At 55.3% G+C, this 14,864-nt stretch overlaps 1 protein-coding gene across 4 annotated transcripts in view; it reads left to right on the top strand.

Moving 5' to 3' along the window:
- Positions 1–14,864, top strand: part of BCR (BCR activator of RhoGEF and GTPase) — a 119,695-nt gene that overhangs the window by 83,572 nt on the left and 21,259 nt on the right. For all 4 annotated transcript variants that reach the window (XM_066365523.1, XM_066365524.1, XM_066365526.1 and 1 more), the window contains 8 exons: positions 1,608–1,748; positions 5,326–5,447; positions 6,643–6,811; positions 7,860–7,979; positions 8,938–9,013; positions 10,536–10,640; positions 11,268–11,342; positions 14,039–14,136. In XM_066365523.1, the coding sequence (XP_066221620.1) occupies positions 1,608–1,748; positions 5,326–5,447; positions 6,643–6,811; positions 7,860–7,979; positions 8,938–9,013; positions 10,536–10,640; positions 11,268–11,342; positions 14,039–14,136 (906 nt within the window). The remainder of the gene's footprint in view (positions 1–1,607; positions 1,749–5,325; positions 5,448–6,642; positions 6,812–7,859; positions 7,980–8,937; positions 9,014–10,535; positions 10,641–11,267; positions 11,343–14,038; positions 14,137–14,864) is intronic.

The raw sequence follows: 14,864 nt of genomic DNA, 5'->3' as shown, positions 1-14,864 counted from the left end.
TCCCTTTTTCAGCTCCCTGCCTTTATAGAAGAGGCAGAAACGAGGAGTCGCCACCGTGCTGGGCTCACAGGGAGATGGTGGGGGGAACATAGCAGGGTCTGGGTGTCCAAGGCATTCTCATTGGAGCAGGTACAGGTAGGGCTTGTCCTGTCTCGTGGCAAGGGCCTTCCTGTCGTAGTGTGTGAACTGGGAATCCGTGAGGTCAGAATGGGGATGCAGACAGCGGGTGCGTTCTGGGGCCTCGGAGAGGACCACTGACTCCCAGCCTGGGGAAGGAGTGCATGGGGAGTCACTGCAGAGGTGACTTTAATACTGAAAAACAAAACCAGAAAACAGAAACGGCCCCTAATCCTGCTGCCTGGATGACTGCACATATTTAGAGCAAGTTGTACATGCATATTTTTTTCCTAATTTACAACCAAGTTGCAGAAGTATGTGAAGTTTCCATTTCCTTTCCCACTTCCTCCCCGCAAAGCAACCGCCACCACAAGACTCTTTCTGCGCGTGCCGGCACATGAATGTATTTTTTCATGACTTAAAGGATGTTGTGCTGTGCGGCGCATTTCATTCCACACTTTGCTTTTTCCCCCTTAATATAATATTGTGGGAATTGTCCAACTCGGGCTCAGACAGCTCTGCCTCATTCTCTTCTAAGCCATATAGTATTCCATTGAGTGGACGTTTCATCATTCTTACACATCCTTCAATTAAGAGATTTGGAAGGAGGGAGATGAGTCGAAGTTTCCAGTTTGGAAGGATCTGGCGAGTGGCTTATCGGAGTCTCGGAGACCCTGTAACGTGTCCCCTCTCTGTGGTTGGCCCAGGCCTTCAGAGCCGAGCGTCCTGACAGGGAAGAGCCGGAGCCCCCGGGAGTGGCGTGGGCTAGTCTGTGTGGGGCAGGCCGGGACACGCCTTCCTCCCTGCTGCTTCGTCTCTCCCGTGTGCAAAAGGTCCTCTTCGCACATAGGTTTTGGGAGCTATGAAAATAGTGTTTCTCTGAACCAGGGAGCTGTTGACCTTGAGGACGAATCACATGCCTTCTGAGCGGAGAAGGAGTCGATACTACCATGTCAGCTGTTATCTAAAGGAGGAGGAGCTGAGGAGGCCGGGGGTTTTCTGACCTTGCACTGACCAGTGGTTCTGGACCAGGACAGATTCTGCCTCCTAAGGGACATGGCTGCAATGTCTGGAGACATTTCTTGTTGTCACAATTGCAGTTGAAGAGGTGCTACTGGCACCTAGTGGGTAGAGGCCAGGGACAGTGCTAACTCCTACAGTGCACAGGACAGGCCCCCACCACAAAGAATCATTCTGCCCAAAATGCCACCAGTGCCGAGGTAGAGAAAGCCTGCCCTAGACCCTTTGGGAGGGAGTTACTCCTGGCAGCATGCATGTAGCCTGGGCTTGTGGGAGTGCTGTTTAGGATCTGTTTCCCAAATGGTACTCACAGAGTGCTGCCCATGTAGCCCGGGCCTGTGTGAGAGGTGGCAGCAATGCCTGGAGAGCCGGTGGCTCTGGGTTCTGACCAGTGTGCGTCTGGGGTTTGTGCACAGAGGTGGGCACCAAGGCCTCGCTCTCTCTAACTCAAGTGGTCTCGCCTGGTGCAGGACTTGCTGAAGCACACACCCCCCAGCCACCCCGACCACCCTCTGCTGCAGGACGCCCTTCGCATCTCGCAGAACTTCCTGTCCAGCATCAATGAGGAGATCACACCCCGCCGGCAGTCCATGACTGTGAAGAAAGGCGAGGTAAGCATGGCCAGGGGGGTTGGGGTGGCCCAACTCGCCTGAGCTGAGGACGCGGGGTCCTCTCTGGTCCTCAGTAGACTCCCTGAACAGTTACAGGGAATGCATTGCCTTTTGAGGCCCCTGACCCTGGCTTGATAAAACCCAGTGCTGCATAGGGTGTCAAAGTGGAGTTCCACAGGTGTGGGCCTCCCGCAGCCACCACCTCTTTTGTCCATCATGGAGGGTTATGTCCAGGGCACCCCTTCTTTTCCCCACGCGTTGCTAGATCAGGGTCCCCACTAAAGAGACTGGTGAGAGGGAAGATGGCATGTAGTGCCTGGAACCACCTAGTTTCTCCTGAGTGATTTTTTTATTAAAAAACAGTCATTGCCTTATTTAAGGAATTAAATGAGGGGAGAAAGGGAAGCATGTGTGGTTTGTATTTGTGACATCAAGAACATGAGCGTGATGTCTACTGCCCGGACCGGTCTCCTTCCCCTTGCCCCCGCCCTCACTGACAGCCACCCGTCTTCATCTCCCTGCACGTCATCGGTGGAAGGGTGTAGAGCAGAGCGGCTCAGGACTGCCCGCTGTCCTCTGCCCCTTCCTGGGAGAGGCCCAGCGTGGGGCCAGGCAGGTGCCATCCTGGGTGGGCAGTATATAAGGAAACAGCAGAGGTGTGCCAGGCAGGGAGCCGGCCACCGTCCTGGGCATCCTTTGTCAGACGTAGCACTGAGGCGAGGCTAACTGACCCGCAGCCTCTGTGGTCTCATGCAGGGATGGGAGCTGGCTGACCTAGGCAGGACATGGGCTGGCAGCGAGCCTGACTAGCTGCCACTGAGAACCACTTCCTCCTCTTTTCTGTGGTTTGTGTGCCAGGTGCTCGGTGTCAGGGGTCAACCCACCCAGCACCCAGGTTTCTTTTCCTTCTCCCACGCTGGGCTGGTGGGGGAGGCCACTCTTGGTCCCGTCCTCCTCACACCTCTTTGGGAAGAGGCTTCTTGCGTGCTGAGCAGAAAGCTCCCACATGCCCAGAGTCTCATCAGGCTTGTCTATGAGCGGGTGGCTTGCTCACGTCTCCTGGTGGGCCTGGCCCAGGAAGAGCTGTGGAGGAGGGAGATGTCCTTTTTCCCTCCTCTGTCAGGCCCTGCAGCCAGGCCAGTCCCCGACATCGCTTCGGCCTCACCCACCAGATGGCCTGGAGCGTGTCCCTCCTCCCTAACCTGTTTCTCCTCTTTACAGCAGGATAAGAACATGGTCCCCCCACACTGGGTCCCTGGGTGCCTCAGGGGCACAATTTATGGGAAGAGCCCCACTGGCCAGCGCACAGTGGCAGTCCTGACTGTGTTAGCTCCTTGGCAGCATCTGAGAATGTGGAAGGCAGGGGAGAGTACCTAGCACTTCCCAGGGGTTCCACACCCAATAGCTGGGACATTGAGGGGGGGGATTCAGGCCTTGTTTCCTGGAACAACAGTGGGACCTTGATTCCTCCCCCTCCCACACACACGCACCCAAGGCTCAGGGATCAGAGAACAAAGCTTTGGCCTCCCCTGTTGGCACTTCACCCAGATCTGACCGGAAATGGTATTTGTGTGTGCCAGGCTCCTTATACCAGTTGGATGGGTACCTAGCTTGAAGGGTCTAACAGCCCTTCCGGGCACCTCACTCAGAGGGCAGAGCGACCCTTTTTCAGGCCTCACCCAGACTCACTGTTGGACCTTTGTTTATTACCTCTTTGAGCCAGTGAGGAAGTACCTGTCCAGGGGTCAAGGCCCCAGTCTGTGGGTCAGGGTGGGGCCCCCATCCTTGAGGCTCTGTGCCCCAAGACTGGAATTCCTCATCCCTCAGGACTACGCCCAGGCCCGGGGCCTGGGGAGTGTGGATAGAGACAATGTGACACCCAGCCCCTCTTCCAGGGTCCAGGCTCTCTCTGTGGATTTGCCAGTGTCGCAATTAGGGCCCTGTTTTCCTGGGGCTGGGAGACCCTCCTGCCCAGTTGCAGGACATTTTCTCTTCTGGCTGCAGGACCCCTAGGTGAGCTGGGATTCAGCAGTGAGGCCCAACTCCTCCTTGGGAGGGCCGCTGTGGCATGGGACGGGAGAAGTTGGGACAGACTGGCGGGTGACCTGCACTGACTCACAGGGCTCCTCGCATGTTTCTCAGAGATGGGGTGCAGCACAGAGGGGGACTCGGGCCAGGATGCCACAGGGCAGTGAGGCTGGCTGGAAGTGTCAGGTGCCTGTGGCTTTGAGGCTTCTCTTAGAAAGATGAGGTTCTGTACAGTGATGCAGGGGGAGGAGCCAGGTTACTGGGTCCATCTGTCGGAGCGCCGAGGGGCCCAGGTGCTCCTCAGGCAGCCCATGTCCTCGCAACAGAGCAGGGCAAGTATGCTAGCTGCCACAAGGGTCAGGGTAACACTTGGTGGCCTCATGGAGAATGAAGGTGGCTCCTGAGGTGGACCGTCAGATGAACGTGTGAGTGGCAGGACCTGGCAGGGAGAGTAAGTGGCCCAGCTGAGAGGCTGGGTACTGGTCAGTGCAGGAACAGTCTGGGAGTTTCTGACCTGCTGAGTCTACTTCTGAGCTGGGCGTAGGGTGCCCTCTGCTGGTGGTGGCCAGAAGCTCAGCTCCTTTATATGGAGAAAGGACAGCATGCAGTTCTCCCCATGTCTCACCACCCTTCACAGAAGTCCCTTGGTTCCGCCTCCTAGGCTGGAAAGCCCTCTGCTGTGTACCCACCCAGGAATCATCTGTTCATTCATTCCTTGGGGACCTAACTCAGCTTCCTAGAACCTTTCCAGACCCTCCCCCAAAGCAGACCCAGCAGTCAGGTCTGCCGGGTGTCTCCAGCACTACATGGATGTATCTCCACATACACACACTTTCTTGCTTCCCGTGGGTGCCAATGCCAGATATGCTGTCTGCCCATGGGTGAGTGTGAGTGATGGTGAGTCACAGCCTTGGCACACCGGCAGCCTTCCTGCCCTTTCACTCATGATCTCCTAGGCACCAGCGCCTCCCATTTAAATCATCACCTCGCCTGAGGCAGGGGCTGGCTGGCTGTTGTGAGCCGAGCTCCACATGACAGACAGTGATGTTCAGACTTTGCACCCAGGAATGTTAGGGGGGCCCAGGCCAGGCTGCTTTTGCTTCTGGGATCTCTGCTGTATGTGCAGCTGAGCCAGCGGCATAAGCCTGCCTAGGACACTGGCAGGATGGGAACAAGCACCTCCTGCTGGGGAAATGTTATGGGTCTTTGCCTAGTCTGGTGTGCTTGCAGACCTGCTAAGCCCTTCCCCAGCCATCACAGCAAGCAGCCGGCATAGCCCTCTCTGGGGGCAGGGGTGGAAGTCTTCCCCACTAAGAACCTGATCTGTCACCCTGGATTTGCGGGCTCTTTTAGGCCCTATCTACTCGCCCTCTTTCTCAGGGCAAGCACCCAAGAGAGGCTCAGAAACTTGAGCATAGAAGGACTCACGTGATACATATGTTCTTGGGCCGATGAGATGTAGGGAACACTCTGGAAAGTGGGTCTGAGTGTTGGAGATGGAAGAAGTGAAGGCCGCTGCTCTAACTTGAGCCCTTGCCCTGCCCTGCAGCACAGGCAGCTGCTAAAGGACAGCTTCATGGTGGAGCTGGTGGAGGGAGCCCGCAAGCTACGCCACGTCTTCCTGTTCACCGACCTGCTCCTCTGCACCAAGCTCAAGAAGCAGAGTGGAGGGTGAGTGACCATGCAGCCCCTACCCTGAGAGGGGAGAGCCTCTGGGGGGCATGGAGCAACAGGAGCCTGAAGAGGTCAGTCATTATGTGGCCAGGTGTTCTCTTTAAGCTACATTCTGTTTCCAACTGGATGTGATACCCAGGCTCAGGGTCAAAGGTCATCATTAACAATCTGGAGACATTCTGGGTCAGGGTCAGTAACCAGGCTGTTGACTCCTATAAGTGAAGGGAACCTGACTGTGACTTTAGGTACTATTGGGTGATTGTTGTGTCATGACCCAGGAAGTCTGAGTGACAGGTCGGGGGTGGGGGTGCTGCAGGCTGGTGGGGCGGTAGGGTGGCTGTCCCTCCCCTGCCCTTGGCAGGCATCACTAGGTGATTGCTGCACTTTGTCTCCCCAGATTTGGTGGTAGCTTCTAAGTTATTTTCTTTTTTTTTTTTTTTTTTTTAATTTTTTTATTTATTCATTTTAGAGAGGAGAGGGAGAGACAGAGAGAGAGAGAGAGAGAGAGAGAGAGGAGAGACAGAGAGAGAGAAGGGGGGGAGGAGCTGGAAGCATCAACTCCCATATGTGCCTTGACCAGGCAAGCCCAGGGTTTCGAACCGGCGACCTCAGCATTTCCAGGTCAACGCTTTATCCACTGTGCCACCACAGGTCAGGCTAAGTTATTTTCATCATAGGCCTGAGGACCCTTCCCACACACTCGTTCCCCAGGGCTCAGACCACCCAGCCTACACAGGCTGCAACGGAGGAAGGAAGGTCACATTGGGAAGGACCAGACCTAGGCTCTTCCCCAAATTCTGCCATTGCTGTGCTGAGTGGATTTAATCATTCATCTCAGAAGAGAGCATGGCTCTGGGGGCATCTGCAGCCCTGTCCTAGTTGTTATTGGATGTCTGTAATGTGCTTCTACATCACAGAGTCTATAAGCGTACACCATCAGCAGGGATAAGGTGAATCAGAGCTTGTCAGATGCCCTGCGGCCTAAATCTCATATGCCCATGTCCAGGAGTCTCCGAGTCTGAGTCATTTGTGTCTGCTGCTGGCCGTAGCCAGCCTATCACATGGCCCACAGCTGGGTTTTCAGGTTTGGGAGCCTGTGCACAGCCAGACTTAGGGTTCTCCAGCTTTAGGAGGCAGTGATGTTAGCAAAGGAAGGTGGTCAGTGTGCCAACATGCTGCTTCCTTCCCCTAGCAAAACCCAGCAGTATGACTGCAAATGGTACATCCCGCTCACGGACCTCAGCTTCCAGACGGTGGATGAGTCCGAGGCCGCACCCAACATTCCCCTGGTACTGGACGAGGAGCTGGATGCCATGAAGATCAAGATCTCCCAGATCAAGAGTGATATCCAGAGAGAGAAGGTGAGGAGGGACGAGGCCGGGTTCTGCAGCTGGAGTGGGCAGCAGTCCCTTGCACATGGGTCACTGGGCAAGCTCTGCTGGGCATCTGACCTCACTTCTGGTTTCTGGGACCTGCTGGACATCGCTGTCATACTTGGAGCCATCCAGAATGTGGAGTGGGAGAGGTTCCCAGCAGCTATGATAAGGAGAGAGTCCCAGGTGGGGATACGGCCCCTCCAGATGTCCTCTACTGCCCCAGGCAGACCCCTGGGTGTTTCTGGAGAGGTTTAGAAGACTTAAGGTATCATGAGGTGGGTCCCTGGAAGGTTGAGCCTCACTCTAGAGACCCTAGCTGGGATGGACACAGCTGGACAGGTGTCCTTCTCCTCACCCACCTGCCAGCCTGCTGCACCAGAAAACCAGCAGGCTGAGGAAAGCGATTGGAGGCCAGTGAGAGCACAGGGTTTCTTATTGGGCCGGAGGGCCAGCAGCCTCCAGGGCAGGGTCTTGAGATGGGAGGCCAGGGCTGTGTCCTCGGGGTGTTAAGCCCTGGGCACTGAGCACTGCCACTGCTGCTGTCATCCGCATTGTGACCTGCTAGTGTCAGACGGCATGGTCTCCTCCCGGGGTAGCGGGTTTCAGGAGGGAGGCACCGGGCACAGGGCAGGCAGGGCTTTTCTGACCAGGTCCTGGGGATGCCTCCAAACACTCCCAGGGGGCCTGAGGCTGAAATGTCAGTGGGTCCGGGAGTGGGTAGGGGCCCTCAGGGTCACCATGGCCCCCTGCACATTGCCCAGGTTCAAAGAAATTGAAAGAAGGGCGGTTTGTAAAGGTCTCTCCTCTGCCCTCATGAGGAAGAAGGACTTAATTCCTTCAAGAAAGATTGGCCGAACATGTCCAGGAGCCTGTGCCCGGCCTTGACCCTGTAGCCAGCAGCAACTGTTGAGGCCCTGTGCTGAGCTGAGCTGAGCTGCCAGGCGGCATTCCCAGCCTCTGAGGGCAGAGATCGGGGGGAGGGAGGGCACTGACCCCTGGGATAGAAATGTGACCATGCAGCTTCTCCCCACAGAGGGCAAACAAGGGCAGCAAGGCCATAGAGAGGCTGAAGAAGAAGCTGTCGGAGCAGGAATCGCTGCTCTTGCTCATGTCTCCCAGCATGGCCTTCAGGGTTCACAATCGCAACGGCAAGGTCAGTGCCCGCTCTGATCTCTCTCTGTTGGCCAGGCCCCCCGCCAGTCTTCCAAGCAGACCCTCCTGGCCCCTGGCTCCCATCCATCAGGAATATCCCACAGTGCTGTGTCCGGGACCCACGCACCCAGCCATGTGGCAGTTGTGGTCCCTGGCTCCCATGTGGGCTTTGCAGTGGCAGCCCTTTTCCCCCAAGAGCTTTTCCATGCTGAGAGAGGCTTGTCCTGCCTGGCACACACAAGCACGTGGATCTCTCTGACCAGTGCTTTAGGCCGTGGCCCCCAGGCTGGCTAGCAGCTGGCTCAACCCCCACACCTTAGAGATGGGAGGGGGTCTCCAGGGAAACTAAATAGGGTGGGGGGCTTGCACGCTTGTGCAGACTTGGCGCTTGTTTGGAGGGATGCTGTCTGGAAACTTTGGGCCAGAGAGACACCTTCTCCCCTGAGCCTGGCTCCTGGTGTGGGCTGCAGCCGAGGTCTCTCCCATGAACACGATGGGCGTCACATGCACCTATCAACGTGCCACCGGGCAATGTGGGAACCTTGTCTCTGAGTCACAGCACAGGGCTTGTGGGTTAGATGTAGGTGGCCGGGGCAGCATCAGTCAGCCCCTCTGCAGATTCCCATCTGGTAACTTTCTTTGTGGTCCTACGTTAGGACATGTCATGCCCTGACCCAGGCAGTCTAGCAGGAGGCCGGGGCCAAAGGCAATCCTGAACAGGGCACAGGAGCTATGGCCCAAAGCCTGGCTGGCATGAAGGGCAGAGGGTACTAGAAATGATGAGTTGTGCTGTGGGCAGACCTGGCCACCACTGGGCGCTAGCCAGCCAGAGGCAGAGGTGCGCATGTCTTGGAGGGGTGTGCCGCTCGTCGACAGTGACAGGGAACAGCACCCTGGCTGTGCTGGGTGCCAGCTTAGCTGGAACAGAGAAAACTGGGGTATGTTCTCCTCATCCCCAGAGTTACACATTCCTGATTTCATCCGACTATGAGCGTGCCGAGTGGAGAGAGAACATCCGGGAGCAGCAGAAGAAATGTAAGTGGTCTCTGCACGGAGAGAACTTACGTTTGGGAAATTGGGACTGAACAGTCTTCTCATCCTGCGGTGTCAACCCTTTTTTTCTCCCTGGGCAGTGGGACGCTTATCCAAGTGAGATGTTGGGTGCCGTTCTAACTTAGAGAAAAACTTGGAGAGAAGCTGTGCTGACAAGGCCCCTGCCCTCTGGGCTCCCCCCTGCCCAGGACTCCTGCAAATCCCCTGTGCACCCTGCCGCCTGTCCTCTGACCTTTCTTGTGAACCTCTCCCCATCTGCCAGGCTTTCCTTGAATCCCCCTCCTGCCTGCAGGACCTCCCTACCCTGATCCCTCCCTTCCCCTGTGGCTCTCTGCACCCCTGCTGCCTTCCCTTGGGTCTGCCACACATGTATCTAACCCACCACCTTGTCTGCCCCCTGCCTTCTCCACACTTCACCACCTGGTCCCCTTGGCCTCCTCCATCGCTCCCGCCCTGGTGGCTGATGCCAGAGAGGCTCCTCTGTTCTGGCCGTGCTCCCCTATCCAGGTGGCCAGCACAGTCTCAGGGCAGGACGTGCGCTCCCCACTGGGACGGCCCTCCTCGGGGTGCTTCCCTCTATTAGCAGTTTTTTTTTCTCCTGAGCTCAGAACTACCCCCCCCCATACACACACACCCCTCTCCAGCCTGGCAGTCTTCAGTGTAGGAAGGCAGACCGCACCCCAAGGCTGGGGCTGCAGCTGCATGGAGGTTTCCTTCTCCACCCTGCCAGGCATATGATTTGGGATTCCCAAGCCATCCTTGCTAAGAGGTTCTCAGGTACTCCCTGTGAGCTACTGTCCCAAAGGGGCCAGGAAGAGCCATATCCCAGGTGGCCTGGTCCTCCCACAGCTGTGGGCCATCTTGGTTCACCTGCTGCACACAGATTGCACACAAGCTGGGGGCTTCACACCTCTCTGCCCTGAGCTTTCGTCCGCCTCACCTTGTCACCTGTGTCTGTGCTCAGTCCTTGCGTCCAGGGAGCAGGCGCTCCTGGAAGCTCTGATGACCAGTGCCTGTCTGTGGCCCTGCCATGCTCATGTCCCAGGGTTTCCTGTAGTAATCAGGGACTCAAATCATTTGCAGGACTTATAGTGTCTCGTCCCTGCCCAGCATTGTACCAGAAATAATCCTTTTCCTGACCTGGTGAAGAGATAGGGACCCGCATTAGCAAGTCAGGGACAGAGCCGTGCCGGGTGCTTGTCTGGGGAAACCACACAGGAGGCTACATCAGATCCCCACCTCAGAAATGCCTTGTGGCTTTGCCGAGGTGGCAGGCTGACTCCTGTGTAAGGGTTATGCCACGATTTCTCCTGCTCTCTGGGCCCTTTGGGGCCGTGCCTCGCTCTGTCACTTACCAATTCCTCCCCTGGGAGCAGATCACCCCTCTTGGCATGCCCCCTCACCAAGGCATGCTGAGAGATCAGTGGGGGAGGGGCATCAGAAAATGTCCCTGGGTGTCCTGAAAGGTCCAAAAACCTATGCAGACTGTCTTCTAACCTCTCAGGTTTCAAAAGCTTCTCCCTGACGTCTGTGGAGCTGCAGATGCTGACCAACTCGTGTGTCAAACTTCAGACGGTCCACAGCATTCCACTGACCATCAATAAAGAAGGTGGGCCATCCTCCCAAGGGCCGCTGTCCCTATCTGCTGTTAGTCTGTCCTTAGGACCGTGGATTTCCATTCAAAGGAATGTGTGTGCTGCTTAGGGCCCACTGGCCTCTCTCTGGAGTAGATAGGGCAAGTTAGGAGCTGTCTGTCCCCAGGCAGCCACTGCTGGGTGATTGAAGAGACTGATAACTTCCCTCATCCCAAGCCATTCCTCTGACTCCTTGTGCTCTAGGCTGGTCTCGATCCCCTGTCCCTCCAGCCCTCCCAGCCAGCGTCTTGCTGCCACACCTTTGGTTGTGCTGCATTTTGTATTTACACTGCGTTTTGTTGCATACACCGATGTACACTCAGTCAAAAACTCACCCCATCCATGTCACACACTACCCTGACCCCTCTCCTGTCCTTACTACATTTCATCTTGGTCTCCCTGTGTTATGACTACGACCAGATGCTAAGGTCCTCAAGACAGAAGGCCACGGTAGATATTTCTGGTCTGTCATCACTTTGTCCCTTGCTGGGCAAATGGTAGTCACAGGGTGCCCCCTTGAGGGTTGATTGTGAAGCAGAGCTTGTCACTTGCTTCCCTCTCTCAGGAGGACAAGATGCTTACCTCTCTGGTCTCTTGCACAGATGATGAATCTCCTGGGCTCTATGGGTTCCTGAATGTCATCGTCCACTCTGCCACTGGCTTTAAGCAGAGTTCAAGTAAGTGGCTGGTTTGGGGAGGAAGGCAGCCAGGCACTGAGCCAGAGGGTGTGGGGAGCCAGGGAAATGGTTCAAATTACCATCAGGCGTCTTTCTTTGACGCCTGACTGCTGGAGGTAAAGCTGCTGGGTGTGGAGCTGTTTTCCTGGAGTGGACCCTGCCCTTTCCCATGCTTGTCTCTGTCCTCTGCGCTGGTGAGCTGACCCCTGCAGGTGGGTCTTGTAATTGCAGGGGCTGGAATTAGTTCTCTACAGACAGACAACGCAGTGAACTTCCAAACCAGGAGGGCAGTGGCCAGTGGCACCTTGATCCTGCTCAGCAGAGTAGATTTGGCTACTCTGACAAGCTGAATGGATACCTTTCCAACTTCCTCTCCAAGGGGGGCCTCTCAGCTACTTGAGTCAATAGAGCAGTGAGGGCTGGTCAAATTTCAGTCCGGGTGCCGCACACCCTGCCCCTCTCGGTGTGGTACCTCCGTGAAAGCTCTCAGAGTCCCTCATCAGGGGCCATAGGGTAGGCACCATTCTGCTGACCTTTCCCACTGTTGTTACAAAACAAGCAATCTGCAACAAGCCACAGAACAGGAGAAGAAATTGAAAACCATATTTATGACAAAAGGGACTTGTATCCAGAATACATAGAAAGCACTTAAAAGTCAGTCCTAAAGAGACAACCCAATTTTAAAAATGAGCTGCCCTGGCTGGTTGGCTCAGTGGTAGAGCGTCAGCCTGGCATGTGAATGTCCCGGGTTCAATTCCCGATCAGGGCACCCAGGAGAAGCGCCCATCTGCTTCTCCACTCCTCCCCCTCTTGCTATTCTTTCTCTCTTTCTCTCTCTCTCTCTCTCTTCTCCTCCCCTCCTGCAGCCATGGCTCAATTGGAACGAGTTGGGCCCAGAGTTGGGCCCAGGCGCTGAGAATGGCTCCATGGCCTCTGCCTCAGGTGCTAAAAAATGGCTCAGGTTGCACCAGAGCAAAGGCCCCAGCTGAGCAAAGCATTGACCCCTTAGTGGGCATGCAGGGTGGATCCTGGTCAGGGTGCATGCAGGAATCTGTCTCTCTGCCTCCCCTCCTCTTACTAAATAAAAGAAATAATTTTAAAAAATGAGCTAAAGATTTAGGTAGACACTTCACCACAGAAATACAAATGGCTGATGGGCACATGCAGAGATGCTCCGTGTTTTAAGGGAAGTGTAAACTAAAACCACAGTGAGCTAACGCTTTGTACCCACCAGGACAGTGATCTTCAAACAGATAAACAGTGTTGGCAGGGATGTGGGGAAACCGGAACCCGCGGACACGGCTGGGGGACGGAAAATGGTCCCGCCGGCCTGGAAAAAAGTTCCACTGTTTCTTCAAAAGTTCATGAGCAGCACCCCCACCATAGAGAAGTGAAACTGTGTGTCCACAGAACGACGTGGATGTGAATGATAAAACATAGTTTGGGTGTGCAGTGGCACACCACTTGGCAATAAGAAGGCGTATACTGCTGACACGGGCAACAACATACATGAACCTAAAATAAATTAGGCTAAATTAAAGATGCCAGATGCCAAAGCCTATATATTATATCGTGTGTATGAAGTTTCTAGAAAGGGCAAAATATGGACAGCAAGCCTGTTGGTAGTTGTCTGGGACTCAGGGTGGAAGGGAGGATTGCCTGCACACGAACCCAGGGGACTTCTGGGTGAGGGCAGTGTCCTGAAACGGTGTTTATATTTACTAAAAATCCTCAGACTGCACACTTACAGTGGATGGACTATATGGTGTGTAAAGTATGCCTCTGTAAAGCTTCTGCACACATCATTGTTCCTCTGGGTGCCTCTTGGGGCTGTCCCCTAAATGTCGGTGCGTCCTGGGGTTCCGTTGAGCCTACCTTCCTTACTGCGCCCACTCCCTCCCTTTGACTCCCGGGAGGTTTCCATCAACAACGCAGTTGACGCCCGAAACTGCCTCACCATGCCTACTTCTCTCTCCTGGCCTCCCTGTCATCTTTCCCTCTGTCTCATCAGTGTCCCAATACTGTGAACTTCGCATCCTCAGACTGAACCTAGTACTTGTCATCGCTAAGTCCTGCCCCAGGGACAGGCACCACCCTTCCCCGTGAGATCAGCAGAAACCACCATCCTGTTCACTGGTCATGTCAGTAAGATGCCCTCTCTGTCCGTGCAGGTTCATTACCATCTCCAGCCACCTGCCACTCCTTTCCTCCAGGACTCAGCAGGGGCCTCCTCCCTGGCCCCTACCACAGGCCTTGCACCCCATCTCTTCTGTACCCCACAACTCCCACCATGCACTGGTTCCGGTGCCCAGCATTGGCCTACAGTGCTCTTTGCCCCAATTAACCTGATAAAACCTGTAGTGGGATCTGCACAGGTCACAGGCGCTTCCCCAACCCTGCATCCCCTGGTGGTAATAGCACATTCACCCCTGCCCAACCCACCAGCAGGGGGCCCTGCTCACCCAGAGGCTTTAGCCAAGGTTTGCTGAGTGACCAAATGATCGAATGTTCTAAGAGGTGATGGTTCCCAGCTGCACCTGAGGGGCGGGGTCATTGAATTGAGGGGATACAGGTTTGGTATTTTATTTTAAAAAGACAAGACCATTTTTTCTGATTTCAAAAATAACGCCTGCTCTTACAGAAAATTTGTGTAGTGTGGAATGGTGTGGTCACCCTCTTGTGTTGCCCTCCCTCAGATCTGTACTGCACCCTGGAGGTGGACTCCTTTGGGTATTTTGTGAATAAAGCCAAGACCCGCGTCTACAGGGACACGACTGAGCCCAATTGGAATGAGGTGGGTGCCCCTTGCAGCAGTTGGTGCTGATGCGGTCCTTGGGGAGAGTCTCAGCCCCCAGAGGCTCCCTACAGTTTCCCCTGAAGGCAGGAGCTGCCAGACTGGGAATCTCCTGGGGGAGGGTGACTTGTCAGAGAGATTTTATCTGTATCTTCCTGAGAATTTTACCCTCCCTCCCCCTTTACAAAGAAATGACCTATTTTGCTGGAGGAGTGTTTGGAAAAGAAACTTAAAAGGGCCTCTGTGCTGCCTTGTTATTGCTTAGTGTTTACTTGGTAAGTTTCCAAAGCATTTTTCCTGGAGGTTGGAATGAGCCCTCTGGGACTCTTGGTTTCCGGAAGCCTGGGGCTCTGCCATGGGGGCTGGGTTGGAGACCCAGGAGGAAGGGTCCTCTGTGCCTTTCCCAGGGAGTGGCTGTGTGGGCTGCCCCTCCTGTTGTCCTCCCCCTCGGAGAGCTGTTGTGTAACCCACTTAACCCGGCTGGCTTGCCTCGAGCCTTTGGGAGTAGAGGATGATGGCAGAGTGGCAGTCTTGCTGAAGTCCCCAGATCCTTAAGAGGCGCCAGTTCTGGGCTTTTGGAGAAGCTGTGACCCTTAGGGCCTCATGCTTGAGGATGTGGTGGAGGCAGCAGAGCTGCAGAGAGCTGCCACCCATCCACCCGCTCCCCTGCAGAGGAGAAAGCTAAGACCGACCAGGCTGCCTGGTCCCCAGTGGGTCCTGTGATTAGT

The sequence above is a fragment of the Saccopteryx leptura genome, chromosome 2, assembly GCF_036850995.1.
Source record: "Saccopteryx leptura isolate mSacLep1 chromosome 2, mSacLep1_pri_phased_curated, whole genome shotgun sequence".
Classification (NCBI taxonomy): Eukaryota; Metazoa; Chordata; class Mammalia; order Chiroptera; family Emballonuridae; genus Saccopteryx; species Saccopteryx leptura.
This window is presented reverse-complemented; position numbering and strand designations above follow the sequence as displayed.